The 15,892-nt window shown below is 43.9% G+C and overlaps 1 protein-coding gene across 8 annotated transcripts in view; it reads left to right on the forward strand.

Moving 5' to 3' along the window:
* The first annotated feature begins 7,215 nt into the window (after window positions 1-7,215).
* The window catches only part of LOC147439009 (uncharacterized), a 66,777-nt gene continuing 58,100 nt past the window's right edge, over window positions 7,216-15,892 (forward strand). For 5 of the 8 annotated variants that reach the window (XM_086484955.1, XM_086484957.1, XM_086484959.1 and 2 more), the window contains exon 1: window positions 7,216-7,527. In XM_086484955.1, the coding sequence (XP_086341081.1) occupies window positions 7,240-7,527 (288 nt within the window). In that variant the 5' untranslated portion in view covers window positions 7,216-7,239. The remainder of the gene's footprint in view (window positions 7,528-15,892) is intronic. The other 3 variants (XM_086484960.1, XM_086484961.1, XM_086484958.1) reach the window with 2 other exon arrangements.

Below are 15,892 nucleotides of genomic sequence, written 5' to 3' on the forward strand. Positions count from 1 at the left end.
ATTTATGCCATAATCAAGGTATTATAAAGATGTATAACTAAAATGCCCAACTCTTTACCTTTGTCTCAATTGAGATTTCACCGCGGATTTTTCATTTACAATCGATAAATCTACACTAGAAACCAGTTATGTGAGCATTGCCCAACACTAAGGCCCCTGTCACACATGGCCAACGGCCATGCATGACCTAGAGCTCTATGGGCGCATATCTTTTCAAAACCAGAACGCCTATCCGAGCACAAAGGTCACACAAGGAAGCAGCCAAGAAACTCTCTTGCAGCGTTTCAGCCAATAGGCTGCTCCTCTCCTTGCTTGGGCGAGAGCAAGATGGCTTGGGGGGGTCGCCCATGAATGTGGAGAGTGCGACCATGACCTAGCTGCCACTCAGTTGCAAGGCACGTTGTCCTCCGACCATGTGTGACTGGCTTCGTGAGTAGCGTTTGTTTTCATTGGTCCAAGTCATATGCTACCGTGTCCATCCGCCCTTGTGTGACAGAGGCCTAAACGTGAAATTGGGCTAAATTTCCTCTTCACGGGAAGAGAACTATTAACATTATTTTTTATCTATCTCCTTGTATTTTTATCGACGTGTCCGTTACCCTCATTCAAAATTAGCTAATTTAGATTTTCAACTAGCTTTAGGTTAACATGAGGCAAACCTTTTGTAAGAAGAGGCCTTTAACGACACCGTTTTGATCCCCTGCACTGGCGTACGCCACACTTTAGTCCAAGTTCACAAGCTGATAATTCATTTTTGTGTGGATTGTTTTAGTTTCATCTAGTGTTTCGAACATGTGCTCTTCCTCCAAGGTCACCCATCAAAGTTCCTTAATCACATGCGTTCAAGAAATTGATAATTCTAACACTATTAATAATATCCTAAGTACATGCTATATTGATGCTACGAATGTCTTGCCAAAAACCCCCATTTCCCGCTAATGTATACATAGAGCATATTGTTTTGTGGGTATATATAATTTCCTCCCAAAAACCCATGTGAAATGGAACTTGTATGTGGCCAACAGTTAAAGTTGTCCAAGAAAAAGGATTGGAAAAGTCTTGCCATCTACAAGGTGGAAAGTGGACTGGTTGTGGTAGCTTGTGAGATTTGAGAGGCATACGTTGTTTTCGTTGGATGCAACATGAGGGCGTGTTTGAAATGCTTCCAAGTATTCTCAAAATTTGCATAGGATCTCAAATTTGAATTGATATAGCTTGCAATAAAGCTTGGGGCTCATTCGTATCTTCTAAGAGGCTTATTTACACCAAGTTTGAAGGTTCTCTTGCATCAGTTTTAGTCGGTTGATTTTTGGACAAGGTTGGGGCTGAATTGTATCAGCTTTATGAGATATTTTGCGGTCAAGGTTGGGGCTGTATTTTTTGGCTCAACAGTCAAAACTCTCGGCCAAGCTTGGGGTGGAATTCATATCAGGTTAGGACAAGTCTAATTCGGTGTAGCGAAATGTAGTCAATAGTAGTCTTTTCCTCGCCAACAATCTAACCCTAAAGACTCCCATCAATGTGTAGGTCATGCATAGGGCTAAAGCCATCAAAGTGCAAGCGTAGATGATTGCATATGGAGAGAGGTTTCCCTGTTTGCACCCACCATGTTGCAACCAAGTTGGTCATATCTTGTTGAGTGTTTTTATGAACTTGGCACTACCAGAGAGAGAGAGAGAGAGAGAGAGAGAGAGAGAGAGAGAGAGAGAGAGAGAGAGAGAGAGAGAGAGAGAGAGAGAGAGAGAGAGAGAGAGAGAGAGAGAGAGAGTTTACATCTACCTATCTCCAAGTTGAACATGATAATAGGAAAGAAAAATGAGCAGACAAAGCCTCTTATAGCAAAGGAAAGCAACACGATGAACGAAGGAATTCTTTTGCAAAAGCCGCATCCTAATCCAAGGCCAATCCGCCCTTGTTTATTGATAGATGAAAAGGGTACAATTAGTGTGACACACTCAATCATTGTTATAGAGCGACAAATAAACACACTCAAGGCCACCAACCATACTAGTTTTCACTCTTGGGTACTTATTAGTGTGAATAAAGACAACCACACACACTCAAGGCTACCATACTAGCTAATGCTTTTGGGTACTCAATGTAGTGTGAACCTTGCCAACAATTTTTTCTGAAAAATTTTGACAGCATGAATTGGCATGCAACTTCTCAAAAGTCAAAAGAAGGCACCAACTCTCCAGCTCTACACTACCGCCCCATGCTTCCTTCATATGCTCCGTTGTTTGTAGCAAGAGCTTTTGATTTCCCAAAGGGTTTTGCCTCTTGAGAATTTAAAATCTTTCTGTCTCCGAGTTAATTGGGAATTTCTTCGAAGAATCTTCTCGAGTTCATGCCAAAACTCTACGTCCATTCCTCTCACTCTCCCCCCCCCCCCCCCCCCCCCCCCCCCCCCCCCCACACACACACTTACCCCGCAGAGGCCAATGCAATAAATTCTGGTGCAAATAGGGTTAGTACATGGCATCTCAATGCATCGAACATTCAGCATATAAGGAACCATCACAAGTTTGATGCATTTTTCAGAGGGTAACATATCCAAATCATCAGATATATTACCCTCTGCATTCCGCACAGGGTAACATACGTAAAGCATAGTGTCTATTCCAGTAGTTACTGCTAGTTTTTCTACTAAATAAACAAGGTCTTCATCTTTGGTATTGCATGCATTGTCTCAAGAAAGAGCAACATGCATAGCTCATTCACATACATAAGCATTTAAAATGGCTTATTTATGAGGGAGAGAGATGGAGGTTGCACTCGAATGTGAACACTGGTGGTCGCTCTTTCCCCACCCTTTTTACAAGGAGCTCTAGTTTTGATAAGTTTGCTTTCAGCCCAATTGCTCTGGAATGCTCTACATCAAATGCTCATGCTTCTAATCTTAGCATTGTATTCAACAATGTTGTGTATGATGAGAACAATGTGGACTTTGAGTTGGCATGCAGGAATGATGGTTCAGAAGAGTGTTGGGATGAGCAAAGGCTCTTTAATGACATATATATTGTATCATTGGACTGGAATGCTCCAAATTTTACTATTAAGAGGCACTCATTATCTTTGTTTCTATCTAGAAATGTTGTTGTGATCTTCTAGAATGCTGCATGCTTTAGACAAGGCTTAATGCTTAACATGCTGGGATGCTCGACAAAATCTACCAAAGTGCTTTTAGCACTAGCAAACTTTGCAAAAGCAGGGAAGAAGCACAATCAATTGCCTTAAAGAGCCTTGTATACCTCACCCAGGTCAATACTGTTGTCTCTCCCATACACCTTGTTTACAATTTTTTGTTTGTGTTACTCTATTGCTTCTTACAACTTTAGACTATCATGGGATTGTATTTTGCTCATTGAACTTGTAGTTGTTCTCATAGTCTGGGGAGGTCTTTACAAGATCTTGAGAGGGAGCGATGGAGGAGCCACCAGATACTGATGACGCAATTGCATGTATACAACACACTATGAACTACCATTGTGCACTGTGTACAACTAGGCAAAATGCATTGGTGATCATGATGAGCCAGCAATAGTGGCCAACTAGATGCCATCGGTGATTAATACATAGCTAGAACACACACCATTTAACTTAGATATGGGCATACCTTCATCTCTACTCGTGAATTTGACATCTGAAAATAAATTCCTTGAAGTCAATTGCATGGTTAGTGGCTCCCCTCCTTTAAACTCTAGTACTAGTGGAGCTTAGAGGTATGATCAAGAGGAGGATTAATTGAGAAGAGTCTTTGGTTAGAGGACTTGAAGGGAAGAAGTTGGGCTTGATGATCACTGGCCACCACAACACCAAAGAATGCACACTTCTTTATAATGTGATAGAAGAGAGGTCACTTAGAAGAAAGGAGCAATTAATGCAAGGGATGAAAGAGGATCAAGTAGCAAATTGAGAAAGGCATCAACTCTCAAGCACAAAAGTCATGCTTTACCAAGAAATATTTGGATCAACAGGAGCTAGTTAACAATGACAATAACAATGATGATGATGATGAGGATGATGACAGTGATGGGAGCTTACATCTGATTAGCTGATCCAAAGTAAATACGATAATGGGAGTTTGGAGTGTCGATTTTGATCTATGCAATTGGAGGCTTGGCTACATGTTGGTCTATCTCATGCCTTCCTGTACAATCCCATTTTTTTGTTGATTGATCTTGAATATCAACCGGGCACAATGGACATGTTGCCAAATACTTCACATGCCTTCCTCGTCGTTGTAAGTTGATTTTGACTACTATACTTGTAGTGAACTTGTGGATTATTTGGAAGGCTAGGTGCTTGAATGTTATTGGTGGCGAGCCTTACATCATGCCATAGAATCGCACGGTAAATCATGTTACCTATGTGCATGTCATGCATAGGGATACAAGACATCATATTGCAAGCATAGGTGATTGCTTTCATGAAGAGCTTCTTGCCATAATCATCTTGGGCATATTGCAAAACAACCCACAACTTCATTGCGTTGGGCATATGCTACATTTCAACAAGTGATGAGATTCATGATAGGAAGCCGACAAAGACTTCCTCTAGCCAATGTGATTATGGGACAGGTGGTTTAAAGATTTTTTTGTTTAGACGTGAATTGAGAGAGGTGCTAAATAGCAACAAAGCCATGGAAGGCTAGGTGCTAAATGTTATTGGTGGTCAGTCGTACATCCTGCCATAGAATTGCACGGTAAATCCAATTATCCATGTGCATGTCATGCATATGGCTACATGCTGTCATAGTAAAAGCATAGGTGATTGCTCTTGTGACGAGCTTCCTTGCCACAATCATGTTGGGCATATTGCAAAACAAGTGCTCATTGTGCAAGCATAGGTGATTGCTCTCGTGAAGAGCTTCCTTGCAACAATCATGTTGAGCATATCGCGAAACAACCCACAACTCCATTGCCAGAACAATGTTGGGCATATGTTGGATTACACAAATTAGGACATGGTTAGAAATCTCTTTAAGGTTTATGGGCGGCGTTTAGTGATCATGTAGTGTGTATTTTGTGAATCTTGGATTAAGTTCCAAGCACTTCACTTAGCACTCCATATGATTATTAGCACTGAGGTTTTTTGAACAAGGGATTTGTGGGAATCGAGTCGAAAGTTTTTGCTAGGAAAAACTTTTTACCACCGAGCTGTGCTAGGTGTTAAACCCAAAATGGGAGTAGTTTCATATTTTCAGTTGAGTGTTTATAGTTTTTTTAGGAGATGGTCATTAATTGTAATCTGAATAGGGACGAACCTCTTCATATAGTGTGGAATGAAGAAGAAGTTGAGGATTGACGCCTTATGCAATGTCGAATTCCAGTTTTCAGCGTATTCAGTTTTCAGTTTGTATTCAAAAATGCAATCGCCTGACAAATTCCTGATTCCTATGTATGTGTTGAACGTTGTTTGCTAATGGATTCTATAGATTTAATGGAAGTAAAGGATATTTTGCTTCATTATTATCTTCATGTTATGGTTCCCCCATAAGAACAATGCTGGAGATGCTGGAGCAGATTGTGTGTGAGAGATAGCTGATGGAGATTCACTATATAAAGCAAGATGTGGAGATTCTCTATAGAATGCTAATGCAAGCAGTTGATAAAAATAACTCGGCAATTAAGAATTACGAAGATGCTATGTAAAGCAAAGCAATGGCCATCTCCAACATGGCATAACAAGCAACCAGATTTTTGAATGTCATGCAAAGCAAAGGAACGACCATGTCCGACGTGGCAGAATGAGGAGCCAGATTTTCGAAGGGTTATCTATCACTAGCAAAGTAACTAAAGTGCTTTATTAACTACATTTGTATTGAATTGAAGTGAGGTTGAGGGAAAATTTACATGTGCTATTTTTTTATTTATTCGATGTCACTATTGTGTGCATACTTATCATTCATACAAAATTGTATTTACCATTTTGTTGTCATCGAAAAAGCTTCCTCAACACAACCTGCAATGAATGCATTTGAAGAGACTACATTCTGGACAAAAAAAATCATGAAGAACTTTTTGTGCTTTTGTAAGGAAATCACGTTTGACACATGTATCAATCAAAGCATTGCAAAGTACAACATGCTTTTTCAACAGACCCTGACCAGCAATCTCATCTTGAATTCTCTTCACCCATATAAGATATGTGCTCATCGTCGATTAAAAAAGTTTCTACGTGCGTGCTATGAACAATTGTGCGCATCGTAAAAAGTTGTTGCGTGCGTGCTATGGCGCATCGTAAAAACACTGTTGCGTGCGTGTTGTCTGATTTTGCCTTTTAAGAAGTCTTGCTCACGTGGACGAACGTCTTTCGAGATTTTTGAATCAACCAAGTGAAAAACCTGCTGCGTGCGTGCTATAAACAACTGCACGTATCTGAGAGCTAGTTCACAACTTGTGCGCAACAAGTTGCCAACCATGCAAGTTCCCATGAGGAAAATCACACAAAGTACTGCGAACATGTTGCGCACAGATTGCAGTGCTGCTCCTCCTGGTAGGGTGCAGCCACAGAAAGCGACAAACCCCAACAAGGAGAAAAGAAGTGGAAAAAGAAAGAAAAATGACAACAGAGATCATCGTCTCACAGTTCTCATGGGAACAAAAAATGCTCAGGTTGCCGGTTGCGAACATCTGCGCAACCGTCAAGGTCGCTGGTCGGCGGGCAAACAATCCGAGCCATACATTCACTGTCCGTTACTGTGCAAAATCCAGTGCTGCAAGAGCTGGATGCACGCCACATCAGCCAGCGTAATTGCTACCTGCATAATCGAATGATTTCTTGCCAAGTTAGTGCTAGGAATCACATCAGGGTGCGACACATCGGCCATGGGAAAATCAGGGTCTGTAGCGTTGCAGCTCTGTAAACTGCTATTGTCAGCACGTGAGTGTGCAGCTCTGTAGTCGTCAACACCATGTGAGTGTTCAGAGAGTGAGTGCGCAGCTTTGCAATCGTCAGCATGTGATCCATGTGGCCCGCCTCCCAACGACCTTAACGCCTGGGAATGATCATTTACTGAACATTCCATAATATTGACTCCCACCATGGCCCCCGGCCTCTGCCAATCGCCATTGGGTGGTCAATATTACGGGGAATGGTCAGTATGACTATATACTGACCATTCCCTTCCCCATCCCTCACGTGAACTGGCTCTAAGAACGCTGCTGCGTATTGTCTGTTAAAAAGTCGCGGCCACGTGGACGAACATCCTGTTCTAACGAGCTAACGAAGTAAAAAATGGACGTGAGCTTCTTGGGTACTCGTCTGTGTAATTGTATTAGCTATAGTCGCGGCAATGAAATTGGGCTCCACGGTCCTCGGCCTCGCTGTGGACGTAGAGCTATAACGCTTCTTACGACTAGCGAAGAGTCACAGGAGCTTTCTCACAATGCAGCGAGCATTCCAGCTTCCGGTTGTGCGTGCTGTGGGAGGAGGGGTGCCCTTGGAGCGCTTGCAGGGGCTCTTTCTGCGTCTTTCAATGTCAAATCCTCCGCCTATGCCTCCTCTGGCAGTCACGATCCCAAGGTACTTCAGATTCTCATTCTGGTTAGAAAAGCATTTTGCATGAGGTACCCAAGAAACCCAAGACGGTGTAGGAATCGGTAGGGGGAGACTGCTGTGGAGCTTTGCGTTCAACTCTTCAAGTGTTGGGAGGAAGTACAGAACAATCTTGCAATATAGAAAGCATCACCAATGGAATCTGGTGGCCACTGAGCTCTTCGGCCAAGCCTCTGGTTTTACGGAAGCTGCAGCAAAAGGATTTGACACTTCTCTGAATGAAATTTGGCCTTATCAGCATCTGAGTGGCTATTTAATGCTTCACTTTGGTATGAAGCAGCATAAGACTGCAAAGAAGTCTTCTATTGTTGGCCTTGTGCTAGATTATTAGAAACAGATGGATGTTCAATCTCAAACTTTGGTATCCATTGATGTGATCATATCATAAATCAGCTCGCAATTATACATCCAGGCCCTTTCATTGTCCCGCATGGTAAGCCACTTAGAGCACCCTCACAAAACTACAATCAGTGTCGATATTGATGAACGTTTGTATCATGCGTGTGACCATGCTAGTTCTAGGTTGATGATCCCCCATCATGCATTTGTATAGTATACGTGACAAAGACAGTAGGTGGATAATTCCCATTCTGTCCTTATATTTGCTGGAGGGATACATGCTCAGATTGCAGAGATTGATGCTGCAATTCCCCTCATTTTTGCGAGAGGTGATACAGGGCACAGTTGATCTCCCTACCCATGCTAGATGGTGGAGTCTTTTTGACACCGCTCACTCGCTTTGGGTGCAATGGATTCTGATTCAGTCACAGAGGGTACTCATGGGCTGTTGGAGTTCGTTTCCATTTTACCTGAGGACTCCTGCTCTTTGGCTGGTTGGGACTCTATTGGGGGGGCGGGGGGGGGGGGGGGAACACCACGTGGTGGATCCAGTATTCTCCTCGTATTCTCATCCACTGCTGTCCACTTGTGGCGGTTATGGATGTGGGAGGCTAGAGCTCTCTCACAGTTATCATGGGACCGGGGGAAGTGCTGTTGGCCCCCAGCTGCAGATCAGCATCAGACAATATCTTCTTTTGAGTAGAGTTGGTTTGCCATATTATTTTGAGGCAGCAGCGTTTGGATTATTGGTCTTACGATTGGAGTCCTGGTTGGATGGTGGCCTATCTCATGCCTTCATGTTCAGATTTTGGACCTTCCTCTTGTATTTTCGGATCAGCTGCCATATATTGTATTTCCTGTGGTTGATGAATCACTGTTTGCTGGTAGGGACATGGGCTGGCAGTTCTGGCCATGATTGGACTTGTTTGTGATGCGCCTTCCATACAGACGAGACTATTAGCCACTTCTTTGGGTTTGATCTCATGCTCATATGGTCTGGCATGCAGTTTGTGCTCTGCTCCATTGTATCGGTGTTCACACAGGCTTTGCCTCTTGGGCTGGGGTTCATTGGCTGTTACAACTCTCAGGTTCTTGTCTTACTTTTGAGGGGGAAGGAGAGAATATAATTTCTTTGTTGATAGATTTTGGTTACCAACGAGGCACTCTGGACATGTTTCCAGCTACCATACATGCCTTTGAGCCACATCCTCATGAGATCATTTTCGCCATCGTGGTTGCAGTTACTTTATGGATGATTTGGAAGACTGGATGCTTGCATGTTATTGATGGTCAGCCTTCCATTTCAACAGATACACTCAGTAGAATTTGGACAGAGACGGTGCACACTCTTTGTAGTCAGTGGGATACCTCAGGAGGCTCCTCTAGGGCAGCAGAGGAGCGCTGTCATGCTTTCTTGAGACGATGGACGCGCACCTGGAATTATTCGCCACCTCTCTCTCTCTCTTTCTCTCTCATCTCAGTGAACATGGTGCACCAACTAATGGTGTATACACTCCCATCCTCAAATTGATTCTTCACCCCTCTCTCGTGAAGTATCCTCCTCGCTTCATCTCTCTTTCTGTTATACATGGAGGTGATATACAATAGCGAGTATTCTTTATTGGTTACCAGGACAGTGTTTTGTATGTGGCAGAGCGGGTCATTTGAGAGATGGATGCACTAGGAGGATAGAGTGTCCAAAGTAAGACAAGTACAGAGCTAGAGGAGAGACACACAGAGTCAAGGTCTAGGAGGTTAGAGGCAGAGAGACCTTGGAGGAGAGAAACCAAGAAAAGCAAAAAGAGGCAACAGAGGCAGATGAAGATGCCTCTTTTCAGGCAGGTATATTGGCGCAAGGATCCTCCACCTGTTCCACCTCTTCAGGCTTGCTCTTCCTTGACAAAGATTCCACATGTTTCTTCTAAGCCCTCAGGGCTCCCTCATACTATGTCATTAGTACAACAAGAGGAATATCATCTCTAATAGAGCTACATGAAGGTACAACAATTTCCGAGGAAGTCTTCCGACTCTCAGAGATTGCGTAAATGTATATGTTAGGAGATTTTAGAGATTGAGAATCAAGAATTGTCTTGGACTTTTTGTACTTTTTATGGATTTTTGGGACCATACCGTTGGGATGATTGACATTGTCTATTTATTTTGAGGCTATGCCCTTGAGATTTTTACCTTAATAAGAAGATGAGAGAGAGAGAGAGAGAGAGAGAGAGAGAGAGAGAAGAAGAAGAAGAAGAAGAAGAAGAAGAAGAAGAGTATTTTAACGGCGTAGGAAACTATCCCATAAGACCTTAAAGATCTATCCAACGAGGAGAGTTGTGAACTCAAGACGTGTTATTCAAGAGGGAAATGGCATAACCAATCTACCACACTTGGGTGATAGAAAGGTTATAGCATTTTTCTCTTTTTATTAGTGCGCATCGCCTCTCTCATGCTCACCACCTGTATGCGAAGTATCCATTCCGCTTCGGGTGATGACCTGCACTAGGGTCTTGGGTTCTTGGGTTCTTGAGGGTCTTGAGGTTTTCTTTTGCTTGCAATCTGTGTTTGAGAAGAATCTTCTCTTCACCCAAGTTCTACTCCTTTCCGCAGGCGCACCCCTTCGCGGCCTTGCGCTCACATCAAGGTTGCTTTTTCCCACCTCACGTCGATTGGCCGGCCGCTAAGTGCACGGTCCGCTCTCAATGAGTGAAAAGAGACACAAGGGGAGGCTGGACAAGCCCTTCTTTCTTGGGATTCCTGTCACTCTTCAAAAACACGATTAGGAATCGACACGACCAAGCGAACTTGGGTTCGTGCGACCGCAACAAGCAAAAAAAAATCTTGTGATTCTTGTGGTTCTTTCCTTGAGTGATACAGAACACTGCCAAAGCTCTGATACCAATGTTAGGTGCAGCGGAATGAATGTTTGCGTTTTGCTCAAGATGAGTGCTCCGAACTGTGCTCAAGGTTCCTTTTGTTCTTATGGAAGGGAGAGCCTTCCGTTCTTAATGAGAGAGTGCTATGATCACAAACAAAGTGAATGGACACTGTGCGTGCAAGTGTATGAAACTGAGAGATAGAGAGAGAAGAGAGATACGACACCAAAGACGTTGTAAAACCCTCCTTCGAAGGCCCCACTCTCGTCGGCGAGAGTCGTCTACGTATGATTGCACAAACTGGTACAAACTGAATGCATGTGACTGATGCAAGTCTAGGCTATGTCGGTGATGACGACGGTGACGGCGAGACTGACCTAAGGGCTGACATCTGCAATCTTTTATCTGCTGTCCAAAAACACTATGGGCTGAAATCTGCTGCAAATCCAAAACGCTGATTTGGGGCTGCTTTCTGATGATCTTTGTCGCTGAAAATCTGCAGGTTTTAGGGCTGAAAACTGAGGTTCTTAAAGGCTGAAACTGCTGGTCTTTCCGGGCTGAATCTGCTACTCTTTAGGGCTAAATCTTGTTGTGACCAAAAACGCTAGGCATGGGGGGTTCTGTGGCGATGGCAATGGCTGAAAACGCTGATGTGTTGCAGCTTTGCCGGCGATGAAACTTGCAAAAACGCTAGGCTTGGGCTTGCTTCTGGCGATGATGCTGGATGTAAAACGCTAGGGCAAGGATTTGATGGCGGTGGCTACTTGCTGGAGAAAACGCCAATGGGGGATGGTTCTTCTTGCTTGGAGGGGGAAACCGCCAAGCTCTTGCTTGAGAAGTTGCCTGCTGAGCTTGGCTCCTGTTGCCTCTTGGCTCCTGTTGCCTCTTCTGCCATTTAGTGCTAGTCTAGGTTTGCTATACAAACTTACTCAATTTGCCCTACCTACTTTCCAACAAAAGTCACTTAAAAATAATAAGTGAAAAATGTCAAAAATAGGTAAAATAGGCTAAATGCACTGGAAAATTCCCTTGAAGGATTTTGGTGGATCTGATGGGAATGCTTATGATCATGCTGTGTACAACCAGAGGATATGCATCTATACTTAGTGACTGGGCATGCACGGTCTACGAATAGACTCACAAAAGTGCCAGATCACTTTTTATTCTAGACTGATTGGACTGAACTGAACCCTGATCATGCTGTAGCTTGTCCACGGACACATAGGGTTGGATGTGTCACGTGACAATTGAACTCCGATCTACGGGTCCAAACACCAATAACTTGAACTCCAACACAAGGGTCCAAATTAATCATAGGGAGCATTGCTTGCCCCTCTCTGCCACTCATAAGCCTCTCTCTGGCTGAAGCTAGTGGTGACACCTGTCATTTGATTAGAAATCTGACGTCGAGGCCACTATGGCCACCGCCACTTGTGCCATGTCGATCTCCTCTACCAAATCTTTATTACCGTAATCTCTGTCCAGCTTGCCTTTATCCTTGTCTTCGTGCGAGTTCCTTCTTTTGCCTTTGGCTTCAAACTCTCGAGCCAAACAAAGCGTAAAGTCACATTTATAACAACTCTGGTCGTACCTCGTGGGTACCAAGGTAGCTAACTGAGTACAGGTACTGCCATCCTTGTCCAACTGACCTTTGCCACTGTCCTCTAGCGAACTCCTCCATTTGCTTTTGACTTCACAAACTCGAGCCAAACAATTTGTCAGGTTCCTTGAGAACTGTGCCGATGCATGGTTGACGATTCGTTATCCATAGCTTTTGGTTGGTTTTGGTCGATGTCATCGCGCCTCGAGCAAGGTAGGGACATATTGAAGTTGCAAGATTTGGTAATTGGGTACCTTCTCGCACTCCAAAAAATGTCCGGACAAACCAAGCCGCAAAAGATCCAAGCTGATTCAATTCTACCACAAAGGGAACTCCACACGCAATGGGCTTCGCACACACTCGTGCCCCACACTGCTTGTGGTTCCCTCTTTCAAGCCACTATAATTTTTATTCCCAAAGCCTTTTAGGCTCTAGTCTTTTAGAAACGCAGCAAGAGAAAAGGGGAAGGGGTTGGTGTCACAAACTGGTGACGTGGCGTGCCACAACACACACACATACTCTCTTGTGGATGCCGGACGGTAATAATGACGTGGCTGCCCTGAAAATGCTGACGTGTCTGGCCGCCGGAAAAGGCGGCGTGAACTGCGGAAATCTGCTATGTGGCCAGGCTGTACGGACGTCCGTGTTTGGCGTCGCTTTTTGCGGGCAGAATCAATGCCAGTTTTGGTTGCTTTTGGCTACGCAAGAGATAGAGAGAGTTAGAGCTTTAATTTATTAAAAGCTTGCTTTATTGCCAAAGAATGGCTTGGGAGATAAAAAGAAGGAATCTGCTTTATTTTACTAAGCTTTTGAGTTAACCAGCTTTTGGGCTCTGCTTTTGGCATCCCTTGTAACCTTTAAATATGTGAGCAAGCCTCACAACTCAGAGCATCTGGACGTAGAGTCTGAGTGTGAGCGCCTACCCGCACTCTTGTACTTTGAACACAGATTAATACAAAAAGAAATACCGAAAGGGGCGCAAGTCTTTGGGGCCATTATCTCTAGGCACGGAACTCCACCGGGCGAGTGTCGAATCCATTGTGAACTGTGAACTATTTGAAGTGACTATTTGTGGTCTCATGGTAGATTCTCGACTAGGTGTGTCCATGTCTGTTACAGTGGTATCAGAGCACGACCTATTTCTCTTCCACGGGAAATCTGATCCCTAATTTTTTTTCTGCGGCACCTATGGCTTCAGGCAAAGATGAGTCGACTCCCTTTGCATCCGGAGATACGGGAAGGGATCACAACAAAGATTCAGGCAAGGAGTAAAGCCCGCCTCGGCCTACTCAGGCGGAGCTTTAGGAGATGGAGCATCGTCAATTGATCTGCGATGCAACGAAGATGATGCTTAATTTGCGAAGGACCCGAAATTTGCAAAATATGAGCCAGACTTCTTTTGATGAGGTGCACACGCAGTGGCAGAAAACCACATAATCACCCCGAAAACCCGCTCTCAAGAAACCTCCTACTCCCAAGAAGTATACAGAGAAAGAATTAGAAGAGGTGGTTGATGCTCAGCTTTTTGACGCGCAAAACAAAGCTAAAAAGCACGACAAAAAGCAGAAGAAAGGCAGTGACTTCCCGGGTTATTTGGGTCGTCAGTCTACATTTGAAAAGGCAAGAAAGCAGAAGAAGCGTGTTCGATTTGAAGGAGTACCCAGTTCTTCTCCTTCTTCTTCTTCTTCTGACAATCCTTCTAGCTCATCTGACTTCAGCGAAGAAGACCAAAAAGGCAAAAAGTGAAGCAAAAAGCAACGCTTCGGAAAAGGCAAAGAAGTCTAAATCTTACCCCGTGATTAACAGTTCTATAGAGGACTCGTCTACAGACAGTTTGGACTCTGATGACAACAACTTTTATGCAAAGGAGAAGAATTTCTATAAAGCCAACCAGTATGACTTTCTGGAAGAAAAAAACAAGAAAGTCCGAGAGTTTAAGGAAGGTGGATAGTCAATTAAATTTGACACTTTTTCTGGTTATAGAGATGCTTCGAAGGTTTTGTCTTTTGTACAGCAGTTTGACATCGTTTTCGTGGGAGGGCGTTACTCAGAGCACTCTAAGATTCAGAGAGTTGCCTCTTACTCTAAGGGGAATGCTTGAACTTGGTGGTCCACACTTCTATTAAACAAGACAGCACCAGTTAAATGACTGAAATTCAAGAGGCTTTTTATTTCTTCTTGGCTGACTTGAGAGTATGAACGTGACATACGAACTGCTTGGAACCATCTTCGGATGACCAAGAAGGATACAATGGACGCTTATTGTGAGAGATTCTGGAGCTCTTTTCTACCCGCCTCTTCATTTAAGAAGATCTTGTTCAAGGAACAGATTGAACGGTTTACCTTGGTTCTTCCTAAAGAGATCCCAGATCACTGCTTGGAACAAAAGTCAGCTTCTATTCAGGAGTTGATGAGTCATGCGAAACGAGGTTTTGCCATTCACTGTGTCAGTTTGACCTACCCCACCGATGAGATCATGACACAAAGAGCCGAACAGACTTCGACAAATAAAAGTAGAAAGAGGAAGAGCAACCCAGAAAAGATAGATGCACGACCCAAGCTTACTCCTCAGGAGAGAGCTCGTTACATCAAGGAGGGGAAGTGCTTTGGATGCGGGGAAACTGGACATATCTCCGCGAAGTGCCCTAAAAAGGCACAGAAAGAACAGAACGACAAGGACGATGAAAGGCCTGAGAGTTCAAGAGCAGCTGAGGAATGTGGAAGAAAAGGCAAGATGAAAATATGACTGGTTCTAGATTGCGTGGGTACCGCTCCCAGCACGTTGGACGAGAGTACAGAACTTTGCCGAGCTTGGGGCAAAGTGAAAGACCAAGAAGCCCCGATCTTCTTTGATGGAGGAGTTAAGCCAACTTCATTTCACCGGAATTGGCGGCGCGGCTCGAGATCACTTCCGATCAGATGGGACCACTTGCGGAGGTAGTTCTAGCGACACCCGGCAGGGACGTAACCATTACGCCTGTCATTGACAAACTTTGGTTGCATTGTCAAGGGTATTTGGGGCATGAGGATTTTTACATATTGCCTTTGGAATGTTGTGATGTTCTCTTGGGAATTCGCTGGTACCACAAGAACAACGCCGTGGTCGTCTATCGGGCGAGTAAAACGACATTGACCACAGAGAAGGGCAGAACCATTGTGCTTGACATTAAACTTAAGGGCGAGTCTGTCCCTATTATATCGGCTTCGGCCATTTCAAAGTTAATGAAATCCAATCTGTTTGTTTACTCGATCTTTATGAAAGAGTTGAGTGATGAGATAGGACAAATATGTATGAACTTGACAAAGAACGCCAAGATTTTCTCCACTCGTGCCGTGTCACGTGACACATCCAATCCTATGTGTCTGTGGACAAGCTACAGCATGATCAGGGTTCAGTCAGTCCAGTCAGTCTAGATTTAGAAGTGATCTGACACTTTTGTGAGTCTATTCGTAGACCGTGCATGCCCAGTCACTTTGTATAGATGCATATCCTCTGGTTGCTCACAACATGATCATCAGT

This window comes from Adiantum capillus-veneris, chromosome 16 (genome assembly GCF_014529385.1).
Source record: "Adiantum capillus-veneris isolate H3 chromosome 16, ASM1452938v2, whole genome shotgun sequence".
NCBI classification, from domain to species: Eukaryota; Viridiplantae; Streptophyta; class Polypodiopsida; order Polypodiales; family Pteridaceae; genus Adiantum; species Adiantum capillus-veneris.